Source organism: Ziziphus jujuba, chromosome 1 (assembly GCF_031755915.1).
Source record: "Ziziphus jujuba cultivar Dongzao chromosome 1, ASM3175591v1".
Taxonomy (NCBI): domain Eukaryota; kingdom Viridiplantae; phylum Streptophyta; class Magnoliopsida; order Rosales; family Rhamnaceae; genus Ziziphus; species Ziziphus jujuba.
This window is the reverse complement of record NC_083379.1, coordinates 8,576,432-8,592,279: the sequence shown is the minus strand read 5'-3', so window position 1 is coordinate 8,592,279 and position 15,848 is coordinate 8,576,432. Positions and strand designations below refer to the sequence as shown.

Below are 15,848 nucleotides of genomic sequence, written 5' to 3'. Positions count from 1 at the left end.
TATAATTTCATAATCTTTACCAAACCAAGGTTCAAAAGATCGAGATCGATAGAAATATCGAGAGTTTAAAATACGAAAATTTACATGGAAATATCGAAAAAGATCAAATATCAATAAAAAAATTATAAAAAATGATGAAAATTTATTTTAAAAAATGGAATTTTTTATTTAAACTTTAAAATTAACTTATTTAACCCATCAAATATCAAGTTGATTATAAAGCTTGCTAAAATTTTAAATGGATGTTATATTCTTCTTTGTGAATTGATTTATAATAAGCCTTAATGATCATAGATGAATTATTATTAATAAAAATATGTCAAAAATACATATATGATGAAATTATTTATTAACTAAAGTATATAAAACAATTATTACAATTAAATTATAGTTTATAAATGTTATCTTAATACCACATAGAACTTTTGAATGGTTAAACATTATATATTTTTTCCTCATTTTGATTTTGAGATGTGAAATGTAAGAAGTAGTTATGAAAATATGTATCTTCCTGATAATTTTGCATATAATTATTAGTATGTCAACCATATGAATCTTACGTATTATTGGTTAACTATGTGCATAACTACTACTTTCTGATGGTTGAGTTTGAGATGGTACCCATGAGTTGCTATTTGATGACATTCCATAAATATCCATTGAATAAGGGTTATGAAAATGACTTCCAACCCTCATAAATTCAAAATTAATAAAAATTGAATATTCTTCTTATTGTAACATCTCCATTATAATTTTTTTTTTTAAGTATATAGTATTTTCTAACAGTATCCAATCCTTGACATTATTCACCAGTAAATTGACTTAATCCAACTTGTCGATTTGGTGATTCCCTTTGGCCACTACATTTTCTAATTTCTTAAAAAATATAAAAAAAAAAGAAAAAGAAAAAAGAAACACTTATGAATTGTCAGAAATTTTTTATTTTTATTTTTCAAACAAATATTATTATTTTATATGTATATATTTTGTCATCTATTTATCCATATTTGTAAAACAAATATTTCCGACAATAAAATTTGTAAGGTTAAAAAATATAATCTACAATCTTTATATTTTTGTTTTATCGATATTCAATGAGTAGAATTTATTTATATTATTCAATTCAATTCATTCTATTTTTTTTATATCATTAAATATCTAAAAATCAATTAAATGATAAAAAATTATCAATAAAGTTAATTTGATAAAATTTTTTACTAAATATTAATAATATTTATAATTTTTTTAAAAAAAATAAAAAAATAGGATATTTTCAAAATTTTAATAAAAATTTCATGAAAATTTCAAAAATTTCTATAAAATTATAAATTTTTTAATCAAATTGTTAAGGATTTGATATGAATATTTTACGAAAATTTTCATAAAAATTTTGATAAAATTTTAAAAATTATAATAACTATTATAAAAATTCTATTAATTTTTATTTTAAATTTAAATTTTATTTCAATCTTTTTAAAAAATAAAAATATCAAATATTTTAAACCTGTACCAAACAAGCACATGTTAACATTTAATAAATCAAATGAGAACTCGCTACAGAATTTTTAATCTTTTATCAGAAAATACCCGATTGTTTTGAAAATGCCTGCAAAGCCAGATTGACCATCTAAATCCATTTGTCCGACCCGGAATAAGTCCGAAATTTCAGGCACGACCCGAATTCCATTGTTACATGTGGCACGAACCATCAATTGCCACGTGGCAGACGGAAAAGCAAAGTGAAAAACCGTTCCTTTATTAATTGTTGTTATACCGCCTTAGTGGCGATGGTCTTCGCGTATATATTCCCCACCCATCGGTCTAAAACTCGAGGTGATGGACGCTCTTCTACACGAGCAAAAATACATAAAATAAGAACGAATCTCAGAAAAAAAAAAAAAAACAAAACAAAAAAACAAAAAAAAAGAAGAAATCAGACTAAATTCATAATTCTCAATCCGAATTGAAAATCCGTTGGAACTTTTTCAAATATTTCTGAGGTATTTCATATTAATAACCGATAACATTCTGCTTTATTTTTTTTTCAATTTCGTTAAAAAACCCTAGGTTTTTACCTTGTTTAGAAATTTTTTTTTTTTTTCTCCCTGATTCTCTGTTTGTTTTCCTGGAAGATTTCGCTTTTCTGGAGGGAAAATGTCGCTGGATCTGATGCTAAAGCCTTGCTGCAGTGGTTGTCGATCAACCACGGAGCTTTACGGCAGCAATTGCAAGCACATGACTCTCTGCTTGACATGCGGCAAAACCATGGCTGAGAACCACGTCAAGTGCAGCGAGTGTGGCGTTGCCGTGACTCGGTTAATACGAGTTCGGTTTCTTTCACTCTCTCTCACTCTGCCTCTCCGTTCTCGTTTTTTTTTTTTTTTCTATTTCCAATTGTTCGATTTGACTATCTGTGGCATGAAATTGTTCCGCCATATTCACATAATTAGCATCTCGGTTAGGTTTTCAATGCTTTTGGGTTCGTAATTCTGGTAATTGGAACTTCTTTCCATGTCATTGCTTTGAGTTTATTATATCATGCTTGCTTTTTGGCTGTTTTATTTCATTGGAAATGGATAATTATGCTGTCGTTATTGCCATCAGGCATGGAATTGTGTAATTAATAAATGCTCACTTTTATTTTAGTAGAAAACAAGGAATTTTTAGTTAGGTTTCATGGTAGTCGACTTGGTAGTCATGTTTGATTTTGTTACTTTTTGTAGAGGCCGAAGTTTTATGGATTTCTCCCCTTTTTTTCTTTTTAGGAATATAATGTTCGTGCAAGTTCTACCAACGACAAGAACTACTTTATTGGTAGATTTGCCGGTGGGTTGCCAAATTTTTCAAAAAAGAAGAATGCTGAAAACAGGTGGTCTCTTATTAAAGATGGACTGCAAGGACGCCAAGTCACTGATACCTTGCGGGTACTCGGTTCATCCTTTCTTTGTAGATGCTGGTTACTTATATTAGCTTGGACTGCCTAGAAATTTTATTTGTTATCCTTATAAGTGGAAAAAAGTTCAAGGAAATTGCTGGTTGCAGTTGTGTGTCTGATCAAGTTTTTGTTCTGCCTTTTTAATTCTTAAGACCCTATTAAGATGTCAAAATAAGTAAATTATGAAGAAATCTTACTTTGTCAGTAAAGTCATGGTAATTGCCAATATTTTGATTCTGACAACTATTACCCTTTTGTTATAAGGTTGGGTGGTGATATGCATATAATACATGTTATTACTAATGTAAAGTTTTAGATTGATTAAAAACGCTTAAGAAATGAACCCGTGACTTTAAAATTTTACATGTATAAATTTTCTTTTACAATACAGTTTTCAAACCTAAGCAATTAAGTGGTTATCAGATGGTAGCCTTTAATATCTACATTTGACAGAAAGATGGTTGGGCACTTTCTTATTTCACAACCGTATATTTTTCCTGCATGGGTAAGAATTTACTAGAGCTTTAAATCTTCATACTACAACCAAATCATTGAATATGCATGCCTGGTTTATTACAGACTTGTCATGGTTCTCTCTCTATCGCTTAAGTTTGATGCTTATCAACACCTAATGAGTCATTGTTGAGCCAATCTGTGTACTTCGTTTCTATTTTTGGGCTCATCACTCAAATCTTTTCAATATTGGATCACATAGGAGAAGTATAAGAACAAACCTTGGCTCTTGGAGGACGAAACAGGCCAGTATCAGTATCAGGGTCAGCTTGAAGGTGCACAATCAGCAACTTATTACCTCTTAATTAAGCAAGGGAAGGAGTTTGCTGCCATTCCTGCTGCTTCGTGGTATGCATGAACCTAATATGCTAAAAGTCTAATTCATTTGCGTTAACATTTTTTCTCTTCTGAAATGCTTGCAAAAAAGATATTTCAATCCTCCATTCTGAAATCTGGCCTCCCCCTTTTCTTTTTACTTTTTATGAAGTTGTTGATGTTTAAATGCTAATCACAATCATAATTTCCATATGATTGTTGTGTCTGTATGTTGTATGTCATTTTTAGGTACAACTTTAATAAGGTTGCACAGTATAAACAACTTACTTTGGAGGAAGCAGAAGAGAAGATGAAGAATCGGAAGAAGACTGCAGATGGTTATCAAAGATGGATGATGAAAGCTGCAAATAATGGCGCTGCTGCATTTGGTGAAGTGGAGAAGTTTGATGACAAAGATAGTAGTGCTGCTGCTGGAAGAGGACGTAGAAAAGCATCTGGTGATGATGATGAAGGCAATGTATCGGATAGAGGGGAAGAAGATGGAGACGAAGAGGCAGCAAGAAAGAATAGACTTGGACTAAACAAAAAATCTGGTGATGATGATGATGAAGAAGGTCCAAGGGAACGCGACCTTGATTTGGATGATGATGATGTTGAGAAGGGTAAGTATTTTATTTTTCTTGTATATATACCTTGTCTAAATAAGACAGTCTTCAAGTTTGGTTGTGTTCCATGCAGCTATCCTCTTATTTCTACGACTAAATTAACTTTAATATGCAAAGGGTAAAGACACCTAGTGTAATTTATTTTTATATTTTACACTAAGATGAAGTCCTCAGTTGTTAACACGTGCATTGCCTATTTGCATTTATTGTAGGTGATGATTGGGAGCATGAAGAAATTTTTACTGATGACGATGAAGCTGTTGGTAATGATCCAGAAGAAAGGGAAGATTTGGCACCTGAAGTTCCAGCTCCACCAGAAATTAAGCAGGTTTGCTATATACAATGTCAGCATTTAGCAAATTCAGTTTCATTGTTTGCATCTCGCTCCCTTTTATGTCGCATCTTTTAACTTTTTAGTTTGCTGGTATTAAACTATACTAAAGAAGTACTTCCATAAACAATTGTGTACGGGAGTTTATTTGCCTGTGATGACACTGTTTATCCGAAAAAAGTAGGATTGTAAAAAAATGGGAGATATTTCTCTGACAGAAATAATTGTTTGCGATATTGGTGAAGAAATCAACTGATGTCAGAGCATCCTGCTTTAGGATATCAGCTATAGAATTTCCAAGACTTTGTTCAAGTAGCTTTTAGTCATTTGTATAGCTCTTTTTGAATCCCAAGGCGTTTGGTGTTTTTAATTACATGTGTTTATGTTTTCACATACCTTCACTGAAGTCCATTGCTGTGATGCGGTTGTGTGAAACTTTCTATTACCCTACTGGATTCCGTTATGTGATGATTTTATAGATTTACTCATGCTTGTGACTATTATACTTCAGTCTATTGTAGGCCGATTCTGATTTTAATTAGATATGTAAATGGATTGGATGACTGTATCTTGGCTAATTCGTTTGCAAAAAATATTTTCAACACTTGAACTAGAACTTTTTTAGCAGTTGACGAGTTTAGGTGTCCTATTGTCATGTTGCATCATCAATTTGGGGACTGGTTTATGGATTTCTTGTTATTTCCTTGCATATGCTACTGAGATGGTTTCTATCTTTTCTTTTTTTTGGGGGACTGTATCTTGGCTGATTGGTTTGCAAAAAGCATTTGCAAGTAGTGGTTTTCTTGTTATTTCCTTACCCATGCCACTGATATGATCTCTATCTTTTTTTGATCAACTTTGATCCTTGCTTGTCTAAGATAATTAAATAACTTTTGTCTTCTGGCATAATCTTTTCACATAAGGTCATATATGTGATTGCTATTTTAATTTTTTCAATCTTTATTACCTTTTTTTGTTTTTGTTTTTTTTTTTTTAAAGGAAAAAAGATTATACTTTATGTTCTATGTATGCTGCTTTTGTTGTCACTGCAGCCTTTGCAAACACTCATTATTGGTATTTTCCACAATTCATGTGGCCCCTTTGATTTCCTAAATTGTTAAATTTTTATGGCATGGTTCTTTATGTGTTTTCGTCTTGCAGGACGATGAGGATGAAGATGAAGATGACGAAGATGGGGGTGGACTGAGCAAATCTGGAAAAGAGTTGAAGAAGTTGCTTGGGCGAACTGGTGGGCTAAATGATTCAGATGCAGAGGATGATGATGATGATGAAGATGTAAGTTTAATATTTTGGTGCTTAATAGTGTTACATGCTTCATTGGCTAATCAATTACAGAAGTGAATGATTTTGGGACATTGGATGAATTGGCTCATTTTATGAACTCTAACCATGGTATGATCTGGATTATAGAAGTTGTGGTAAGCTGTTACTTTTCTGAAATACTGTGAACCGACCAACTTGGTGCCTGCATTATTTTGGAATTCTATTGAGGATTGCTCGGTTTTATAGAAAGTTCCCAACTTTATTCATTGATGGACCTTTTGTTCTCTTTGATCAGATGGAGGATGAGATTGGCCTTCCCCCAGCAGTGACTACAAAGAAAGAAGCACCTAAAGAGGAACCCGCAGACAGCACTCCTGTAAAACCAGTGCCTTCTGGATCTGCCAAGGGAACCCCATCTTCCTCTAAATCATCAAAAACAAAGAGAAAACTGAACGTTGATGATGCTAAATCCTCTAATGGTGCACCACCAAAGAAGGTGAAGACAGAAAATGTATGCCATTATCATTTATGAATCCTTTATTTTATGTTTGACATTGTGTTTTTACTTTTTATTTGAATTGTACCTCCTTGATGTTTAAAGGCTCATGTATAGTGATGTTTGTGTTATATTGCATTTTAATCAGGAACAAAAAACTTCTGCTAAAGATGAGTCGTTGCCAGCTTCTAAAAATAATTTGCCTTCAAAGGGCACGCAACAATCCTCCAAAACAGCAGGGACTTCATCTGCTGGACCTGTAACTGAAGAAGAAATCAGGGCTGTTTTGATGCAAAAGACACCAGTGACCACGCAGGATCTTGTTGCAAAATTTAAGGCGAGGCTCAGATGTTCGGAGGTACGCTTTGTCATGTTTTATGCAATTCATTTTCCCCGGTTTTCCTAAGCATTTTTTGCCCAACTCTGCCCTGTACCTTGAGCTAAAAAAACTGTTGATGCGGTCATTGCTTCAAATAAATGGTTTTCATCCTCTTTAATTATCAGTGAGATATATATATTGTTGAATACAATCTAATGACTTGTATTCGTAGACTTGGCCCACCTTCCTCAGTTGTAATCTATATATATATATATATATATATATATAAAGAAAAAAAAAAAAAAATCTTCTGACGTGTTGGTTTAGAAGTGTAGGAAATACAAGAGGTTTTACTCATGTCTAGTGATTGTCATTGTTGTGCAGGACAAGACTGCTTTTGCTGAAATCCTGAGAAGAATTTCCAAGATACAAAAGTCCAACGGATCCAATTACGTTGTGCTGAGGGATAAATGATTGGGATCCAAAACCAGGATGTATTTTTAACCATTCGTACAGTTAGGGTGTAACCCATAACCACGGAGTCTCTGTCTGAAGAGTATTTGATATAATGCGGTACCCTTTTTACTGGAATTCATATTGTGCTTCTCACCTGTATATTTGATGGCTTTGTTCTTCGTGTTTGCCTTGTCAATTAAGCAAGTCGTAAATGGGAAAAGATGAAAAGAAAAAAAAAAAATCAAATTGATTTTCTAATCATCCAGTGGGAAAAGTATGTGGATTTTTGTTCTCATGCAATTTGATACCAATTGTTGTTTACATTTCTTGATCTGGGCATTTAGTGAATGGAATATCTAACAACAATTAATGTGTGATTGGTACTTTAAGCTCAACTCTTTCGAGCGTTCTACAAGCGTTCTTTTTGTTTAATTTTTTACCTTTAGAAAAACTCTTATTTTTATCCCCAAAAATAAAAAAATAAAAAAAATCCAAATTTAACTCAAAAGTCTATCACCGATCAAACCAGTCATCGCATATCTAGTCAGATTTTACGCCAAAAAAATAGAGGTATTAAGATTTACATCTCAAGCCAGAGTGGCCGTTGTGGTCGAAATTGTAGAAAGGTAACATTATGGAAGGATCTCAGTAGGCATACAGAGGCAGAAAACCACAAATTTTAATCTTTAGATCGAAAAGCAGAATTGAAATTCATTTAAAACACATTAACAGGGGCATTGATATATCATTCCCAGGAAACTAGTCACTTAAGAGACTCCTAATAAACTAAAAACAGAGTTAATAACAACATGCTACATTGCAATAGAATAGCAATAGGGCTCTCTCTTTCTCACTCTCTTGCTAGAGCATAAGAGAACAAAGCAACCCAAATATGAACAGAATGAGAATGGAAGTTGCAGCTCCAGTGAGGTGGGGTGCACCAGAAGGAGTGGCTGGTCCATCAGCCATGACCATTGATACTTCCACCATGGGGGTTTTTGTTTCAACCTGCTTCTGCTGAGCCTCAGCCTCAGGTAGTACCTCCACATGCACCCTCAGGCCATTCTTGCACTTGTCTGTATCGCTGCTGGCGAAGAAGCGTAATCCTTCAGCTTCCAGTGAGATGCTATCCAAACCGTCCGTATACATTCTGATTGGATTGCTCACGTCGCACGCCTCGTATTCCTCCCTGCTTTTCAACTCAGCTATTCCACCCTGCGCTGCGGAGTATGTGAACCCTGCCCAACATTCACAGTCCAACAAGCGATTTATGCTGGTGATTGGACAACACCCAAAAAATAAAAAAATAAAAAAAATCTCTGGAAAAAAAATAATACGGGGAATATTTTACAGATCATAGACAGATAAAATGCAAGGAGTTAAACCGCAGCTACTGAAATAAAATCCATCTTAAATTTCTTGGGAATCAAATACACATTTTGATTTAACATATAAGCTTTTTGCCTTGGTGGTGTACAAGAGAAAAAAGAAGAGACTCACAGATTTTGTCTCCGACTCTAAAGGTTTTGCCGGAGGACCAAGAAGCGACGTCGGTTGAAGGGTCCCAACCACGGTCTCCTCCGACGACATGGTGAACTTGGGCTCCCACCCATTTCCCTCCAAAGCTCAAAATGGCAAAAACCAAGGCAAAACCCACAAGCCGTAGCGCAGCCATTGCAGCGAGCGAGGCAGAGAGAGAGAGAGAGAGAGAGAGAGAGAGAGAGGTCTTACAAACGCTACAGTTTGAGAAAGAAAGTGAGAGAGCAAATAATAAAGTAATGGGGAGGAGGAGCAAAAGCGCCTCTTTTTGGCAGGGAGAGAGAGAGGGTGAGTTAGTTTCTTCGGGGCAATTTCGTAGGTTTAAACTTACGTGAAGCAATGACTGGCTGGTACGCGCTGCTACTCACCAGTACTGACTCAAAAGGCCCACTCGCGCTCTTTCCCTACTCCACATTGTACGGAAACTTCTTTGGCTGGTTTATTAAACGCCGTCGCATCGACCACCCCGTAGGCATTCAACACTCGTGGCCTTCTCTGGGAATCTAATTAACCTCACGCCATTGCCGACCATGCACTTATTACCCAATTTGCAGCTACATCTTAATTTCATCAAATTCAAAATTCAAGATCCTTTTGAATTTCACAATGACCAAGAGCTTTGGGATGATTACTATAATGATCACGTGGGAATTGAAAAATGTAAACATTATATGGATCGTATATGTATGTAATTTGTTTATTTATTTTTTAAATATGTAATAAATGGCAAAGCAACCATTGGGAGACAAAATATATAAAATGCCTATACACAATCCCCTATATATATATATATATATATATATTGCTGAAAAAAACACAATCCTCTATATTAGTGTATACCAGAACAATAAAAAAGTTTATTATGTATGCTCACGAATCACAACAATTAATATCATCAATATCAATTAGGCACAGATTTTTTTCACATCATTTGCTGCGACTGAATATTTTGAATTCCAAGCTTATTGAATACCAAGCTAATTTGCTAAATTTCTCCCTTTTTAGCATCTTAATCGAACTTTATCTCGAGGGCATGTTTATTAATTTTATAGGCTCTTTTTCTCTCTCTCTCTCTCTCTCTCTCTCTCTCTCTCTCTCTCTCTCTCTCTCTCTCTATATATATATATATATATATATATATATATATATATATATATATGTGTGTGTGTGTGTGTGTGTGTGTGTGTGTACTAATTGAACAAAAAATTTTGTCATTTGAGCTTTTAATTACAAAAGAATAATTAATAAAATGAATGAAAAATACAAATTTATAAGTTACAAATTTAACATTTGTAAATTAATTTTAATCCCGTGGTATTTCTGAAGGAATCCATGTATATATGGCAAGTGCATACATGCCCATACATTGCTGTGAACTTCAAAACAAGTGTGCTAGTTCCGTTGGTTTGAGCATCACCATTTATGCCAACAGAGCATGAATTTGAATCTACGGGATGGCAAGTGCATACATGTCCATAAATTGCTGAGAACTTCAAGACAAATGTGCTAGTTTCGTTGGTTTAAGCATCACCATCCATGCCAACAGAACGTGAATTCGAATCTACGGGTGGGGGTCTAGGAAAAAGCAAAACAAAAAAAAAGCTGTGAAATTCATAAGAACAACTTTTTGGAATATAAAAAATATGCACAAACTTTTTATAGCACATGTAGTGCTCAATATATATATATATATATATATATATACATATATCAGAATATATTTGATGGTAGTAAAATTTTTTAGTAATCCTATAATTGAAAATAAAGAAATATGAAAAATTTGAAAAGAGAGTAGTTGATTTTTCAATGTTGTGAGTTTCTAAATTGGAAAGGAAGATCCTATTTAGAGAGCTTGTAATAAGAACCTGTTATACATAAGCTGTTTATAAGATTAGAACAACTAATTTTGTGTAACTTAATAACAAGAAAAAATAAACATTAAAAACCAACTTATTAACATTAATAAATATATAAATTAACACATACGTTACTAGTAAATAAATAGAAAATTAATTTTCACAAATAACTTTTACAAAACAACTAAATATGTACATCAAATAGTATTATTTTATAAGAATTGATATACTAACAAATCTCCAATTCAACTAAACAATTGAATTATAATGTTGAAAACAACTTAATCTTAGTCTTTTAATAAAATCCTTTTCATATAATATATAACTAAATATCAATATTTTTTTAAATCAATTATAACAATCCCCCACATAATTTAAAAATTATGAAAATATAATTATCTAAAATAAATATATTTTGAGCATTTTTTATTGTGCAATGTATGTAGGTACCTTTTGGATTTGAACTAACACTTAGTATTATAAGTTTCCTTACGAAAGAACTATAGTGAAATAAATTTTGAACTAGGCTCTTTGAACCAGATGTTCACTTACCATATATATAGTACAAGTAATTGTTTTTGAGTTCTAGTCTGATTTGCGCTTTATTGGTTATATGCATGTATCTTGTATTATGAATATTTTTAGGAGTAGTCTAATTTTCCATAGTAGCGATCATATTATAATACTCATTTAGGTGAAATCTCCAAAGGTAGTATGTGATCAACTCTTTGCAAATATACATGTCTTGGTTTCGTTCAGAGTTATACTCTTTTTATACCATCATAATTTTAAGCACTATCACCATAGTAATAGAACCAGAAAATTCTCCTCAATTATAAAATAGTATTTCTTAGTTAAACTCCCGTTTTATTCTTACCCATGGAACCTTCTTCATGAGATCTCTAATTTACAAAGGTTGGGTGTCCACTGTGGTGACTATATTCATAGACTTCAGTCCCATTCCCCTTAATGATTCAATAACTCACTCACCCTCTAAGTTTTTTGTAAGCGGATCCATAATATTCTTCTCATACCTGATAAAATCAAAAGAAATAGTACTATGTGTTAGTAATTGTTTAATAGTTTTATATCTAATACTTATTCTCCTTTTCTCGTTATTATTTTCACTCTTTACCTTTGCAGTAATTACTTGACTATCACAATGCAAATGTGCAGCAGGAATTGGATGAGGTAAAATTGGTATGTCTGCTATAAGAATGCTCAACCATTCAGTTTCATTACTGATAAGGTCCAGAGCAATGAACTCAACTTCCATGGTTGATTTGGAAATTACAGTCTATTTTGATGACTTCTAAGCTACTGCACCACCACCCAAAGTAAAAATATAACTAGTGGTGGCTTTAGTTTCACATGAATTTGAAATCTAGTTAACATCACAAAAATCTTCCAAGACTGCAGGAAAACTAGTATAGTTAATATTATAATCAATCATACCTTTAACATACTTAAAGATCCTTCTTATAGTAATCCAATGATTATTATTAGGGTTACTAGTATACTTACTTATTATATTAACAGAATAAGATATATAAAGTGTGGTACAATTAGATAAGTACATAAAAGAATCAATAATTTTAGAATATATGTAGCACCCCATCTTCATTGGTGGACCTGTCACTCTCTGCCACACTCGATATAAGATTTTTTATTTAGAACTTTCTAGGAGGTCATCAATAGCACTCGCCGCACTCAGTATATGTTTTTTTGTTTATAACTTCACAAGAGGTCACCCATCGAAATCAGTATGGGATTTTTTGTTAAGAACTTTCTAGAAAGTCACCTATCTTAACATTGCTTTTGCTTGAGCACGCTTCACTTCGAAGTTTTTTTGAACCCTGAAGCCAACCACTTTAAAAAAACCTCGACGTTATAAGAGTGCTATTATTACATTTGAATCATCTCCTTATATATATCCAAACGATGTGAGATTGGATATAAGGTAGCCTATTAGTGCTACACATCCACCCATACCGGTCATCATAATCCACCCCCTTGGGTCCAGGGTCCTCACTGACACACTTCTAGTTGAGTATATGCTCTAATATAATTTGCAACACCCTGCCTCCATTGGTGGATCTGTCACTCTCTGCCGATATTATTCTCAATTTAGTCACTACACTCGGTATTGGATTTTTTGCTCAAAGCTATCCAAAAGATCACCCATCCTATAATTGATCTCGCTTGAGTATATTTAACTTCAGAATTTTTTCAAATCTTGAAGCCAAACACTCTGAAAAAGTCTCGCCATTATGAGAGTGACTATTATTACATTTAAATCATCCTTAAATCTATACCCGAACGATATGAAATTGGATACCAGATAACCTGCCAATGTCCCACACTCGCCCGCACTAGTCGTCATAATATAAAAGCCGCAACACTGCATCAACTTTTTTTTTTTTTAACCTTGAATTAGGATAAAAAAGTGTAACACCCCGTCCCAAATCGCACCGGAATCCGTGCACGTTGACCGAGGTTGACCGTTGACCGTTGACCGAAGGGGGTCAAAAGTTGACTTTTTGACTCGGTGAGAATTTTGAGTTGACTAGGGTACCGTGGCGAAGTGCATGATGCCCTGAGTTCGTAGACTAGTAGCACGTCGAAAACGGAGCTACGGTTTGAAAGTTATGGGCAAAACAAGTTGAAGTGTAAACTGTCTAAAAGGTGCCGGGAGTTGACTTTTTCTTGTGATGTAATTGTGAGTTGACTCTTGAATGGTTGTAAAGTACTCGTCGATACAAGTTCATAGACTAGCGGCACGCTTAAATCGGACATGTGGTTAAAAAGTTATGGACGTTTGAAGTTTACCGGATACCGTATTATTTTAATGTTTTTGGGTCGTGAACAGTGAAATGCCACGTGTCAGCTTCTGAGTGGTCCACGTGGCATGAACAGTGTCACACAGGGTTTTAATTTTGAAAAACTCTCGGGGAAGAGAGAGAAAGAGAGAGAAGAGAGAGAAAGAGAGAGAGGAGAGAGAAAGAGAGAGAGAGGACCCGCCGGCCACCGCGAATCGGCACTATTCCGGCCAATAAACAGTACACGCGCCATACACCCAGCATCCTCTCCTCAAGTCCGGCCTACCCACCAAAAATCACGGCCATCGGACCACCGACGCGCCGGGATCGGAGCGTTTTCCGGCGAGGGGTCGAAAATCTTCAAACGGTGATTTCTCCGCCGTCCGACCTCCGTTTTGCTCACCGTCGGTCCCGTTGGATTGCTCTCCTCACGATCTACAAATCTGCAAAATTTCACAGCAAACGGCCACCGTCGGAAATTACTGTTCCGGCGACGGTTGCCGGTGACGTGGCGGCCCGCCAGAAATTACTGTTCCGGCGAGTACCCGAAAATTCCGGCCAGCTCCAGTCCGCAGTGTTCGACCTCCTGAACCCAAATCCGACTTCCGTTTCCGCCAATTCGCGACGGTTTGGGAGAATTGCGGAGCCGAAACCCGAAAAGCTTCCCGACGAAATTCAAACCCCGTCGGGTACGATCATCGAAAATTAAGACCGGATCTGTGATTAGCATCACTCGAGCTTCGATTCGGTATATAACTCGTAAATTCTAGATATCGTTTGTGTTTTGACCCCCCGGGTACCGGGTATTATTTACCCGAATAAAATATTAATTTATTTGACTGTCTGTGAATTTTGTTCTAGGAGCACCGGTGAGTCGTAGAATTGATCCCGTAGTGGATCATGGGTTAATTGCGTGCTCCAGGTGAGTGACCCACCTTCAATTTAATTTTGGGAAATTTAATTGGTGAATATATTATGTGTGATTTAAATATTTGGAATTTAATTCCTATGTGCCAAATATTTATTGGATTTATTTTGGAATTATTTATGAATTTATTGGATTTAAGAAAATGTGCATTATATAAATTTATGCCATGTGGAATTATTTTATGGTTTTGAGGATTTTGAAATTGGTGTGGTTTTAATGGTAAATTGGGCACGATTTGAATTTCAAATATTTCAAGGAAAATATTTGGTTATGTTGGTGATTTCAATTTTTATAAAATATGCCCATGAAATATTATGAGATTTGATTATGATATTTTGAGCATTATTTATGCTATTGGGAAAATGTGGATATTTGAATTGATGGATTTGAAAGTTGGTGGATTTGAAAATCATGGAATTTATGGCATTGATTACAAAGAAATTGTGGGAAAATTCCCGGTTCAAGCGGATGGATTATGCCCGCTATGTTTATGAAAAATGTGAAATTTGTTTTATACTTTAAATTGTGAATTTTATGATTTTTAGATGCACCGTGCACGTACTGGTGTTCTGATTATGTGATATGGTATATGTGATATGGATATTGTGCACACGGATATGTTTAGCGCGCAGGTGGGTGTGAGTAGCGCGCGGTTGATATTATGAGGGTGTCCTGTGGATGCCATCGGAGAGGGCGGCCACCCCCCTTTGGCCGGGACACCAGGTTAGCAGCGGCGCAGTGGGACGCCACGCGACCGTATGCCGGTTTCTTTCTATAACCTCCTGTCTGGCGGTACCTTGGGACGCTGGGTACTGTTGGCGCCACTGGTATATAGTGGGTGCATCAAATGATTTTCAGAACTGTGTTTTAAAAATAAAATGTTTGGAAACTGAATTGGAATTAAAAATATAATTGTTACCGCTTCTGGTATTTAATTGATGTCTTGGTTTTCGGGGAATATGGATAAAGGGTTTTGTGAAATTGTTTTAAAAGGGGAACCTTTCCAACTGAGAGAATTGTAAGGGTTTTGAGAGAAAATATTATTTCCAAATAATTATTATTTATACTTATTACTGTGATATTATATGGTATAGTAGTAGGGTCGCTCACTGAGATGATTAGCATCTCACACTCTTAAATTCCGTTCCTCTAGGTACCAGGTTGTCGGTGTTCACTCGGAGCGGACTTGATCTTCCTTGCTGTTTTAGTTCGGCAGTACCCTGTTATTCTTTTATTGCAGTTGTAATATTTCTTTCACTCTTGTTGTATTTATTTTGCACTGGATTACTGTATTTATTTTTTTTAAGTGCTGCAATTTGTGGAATCGATTTGTAGTACTGTGGGAGGAATAAGGGGATAATTTTAGAAGTGTGTTTTCAGTGCAGGTAAATTGTGGTAAGTAAATCCCTTAGGGGAGGCTCTGTCGGATTT

The 15,848-nt window shown here is 34.7% G+C and overlaps 2 protein-coding genes across 3 annotated transcripts; one reads left to right on the top strand and one right to left on the bottom strand.

Annotated features, from left to right (window-relative positions):
• Nucleotides 1–1,818: 1,818 nt before the first annotated feature.
• LOC125423958 (transcription initiation factor IIF subunit alpha) lies at nt 1,819–7,454 on the top strand. Of its 2 annotated transcripts, none has more exons than XM_048479978.2 (10): nt 1,819–2,000; nt 2,133–2,325; nt 2,766–2,924; nt 3,651–3,796; nt 4,013–4,386; nt 4,602–4,717; nt 5,882–6,016; nt 6,300–6,500; nt 6,649–6,858; nt 7,204–7,454. In XM_048479978.2, the coding sequence occupies exons 2-10, from the start codon at nt 2,155–2,157 to the stop codon at nt 7,291–7,293; spliced, it is 1,602 nt and encodes a 533-aa protein (XP_048335935.1). In that variant the 5' UTR covers nt 1,819–2,000; nt 2,133–2,154; the 3' UTR covers nt 7,294–7,454. The 2 variants fall into 2 exon arrangements, with proteins under 2 accessions (XP_048335935.1, XP_048335929.1); XM_048479972.2 differs by having other exon boundaries at nt 1,820–2,000; nt 6,300–6,515.
• Nucleotides 7,455–7,936: 482 nt separating this feature from the next.
• Nucleotides 7,937–9,146, bottom strand: LOC107414586 (chemocyanin). Its single transcript, XM_016022730.4, has 2 exons — nt 8,776–9,146; nt 7,937–8,513 (listed from the first exon to the last, which is right to left on the bottom strand). Exons 1-2 carry the CDS (start codon nt 8,948–8,950, stop codon nt 8,137–8,139), a joined length of 552 nt encoding a protein of 183 aa, XP_015878216.2. The 5' UTR covers nt 8,951–9,146; the 3' UTR covers nt 7,937–8,136.
• Between the last annotated feature and the right edge of the window lie 6,702 nt (nt 9,147–15,848).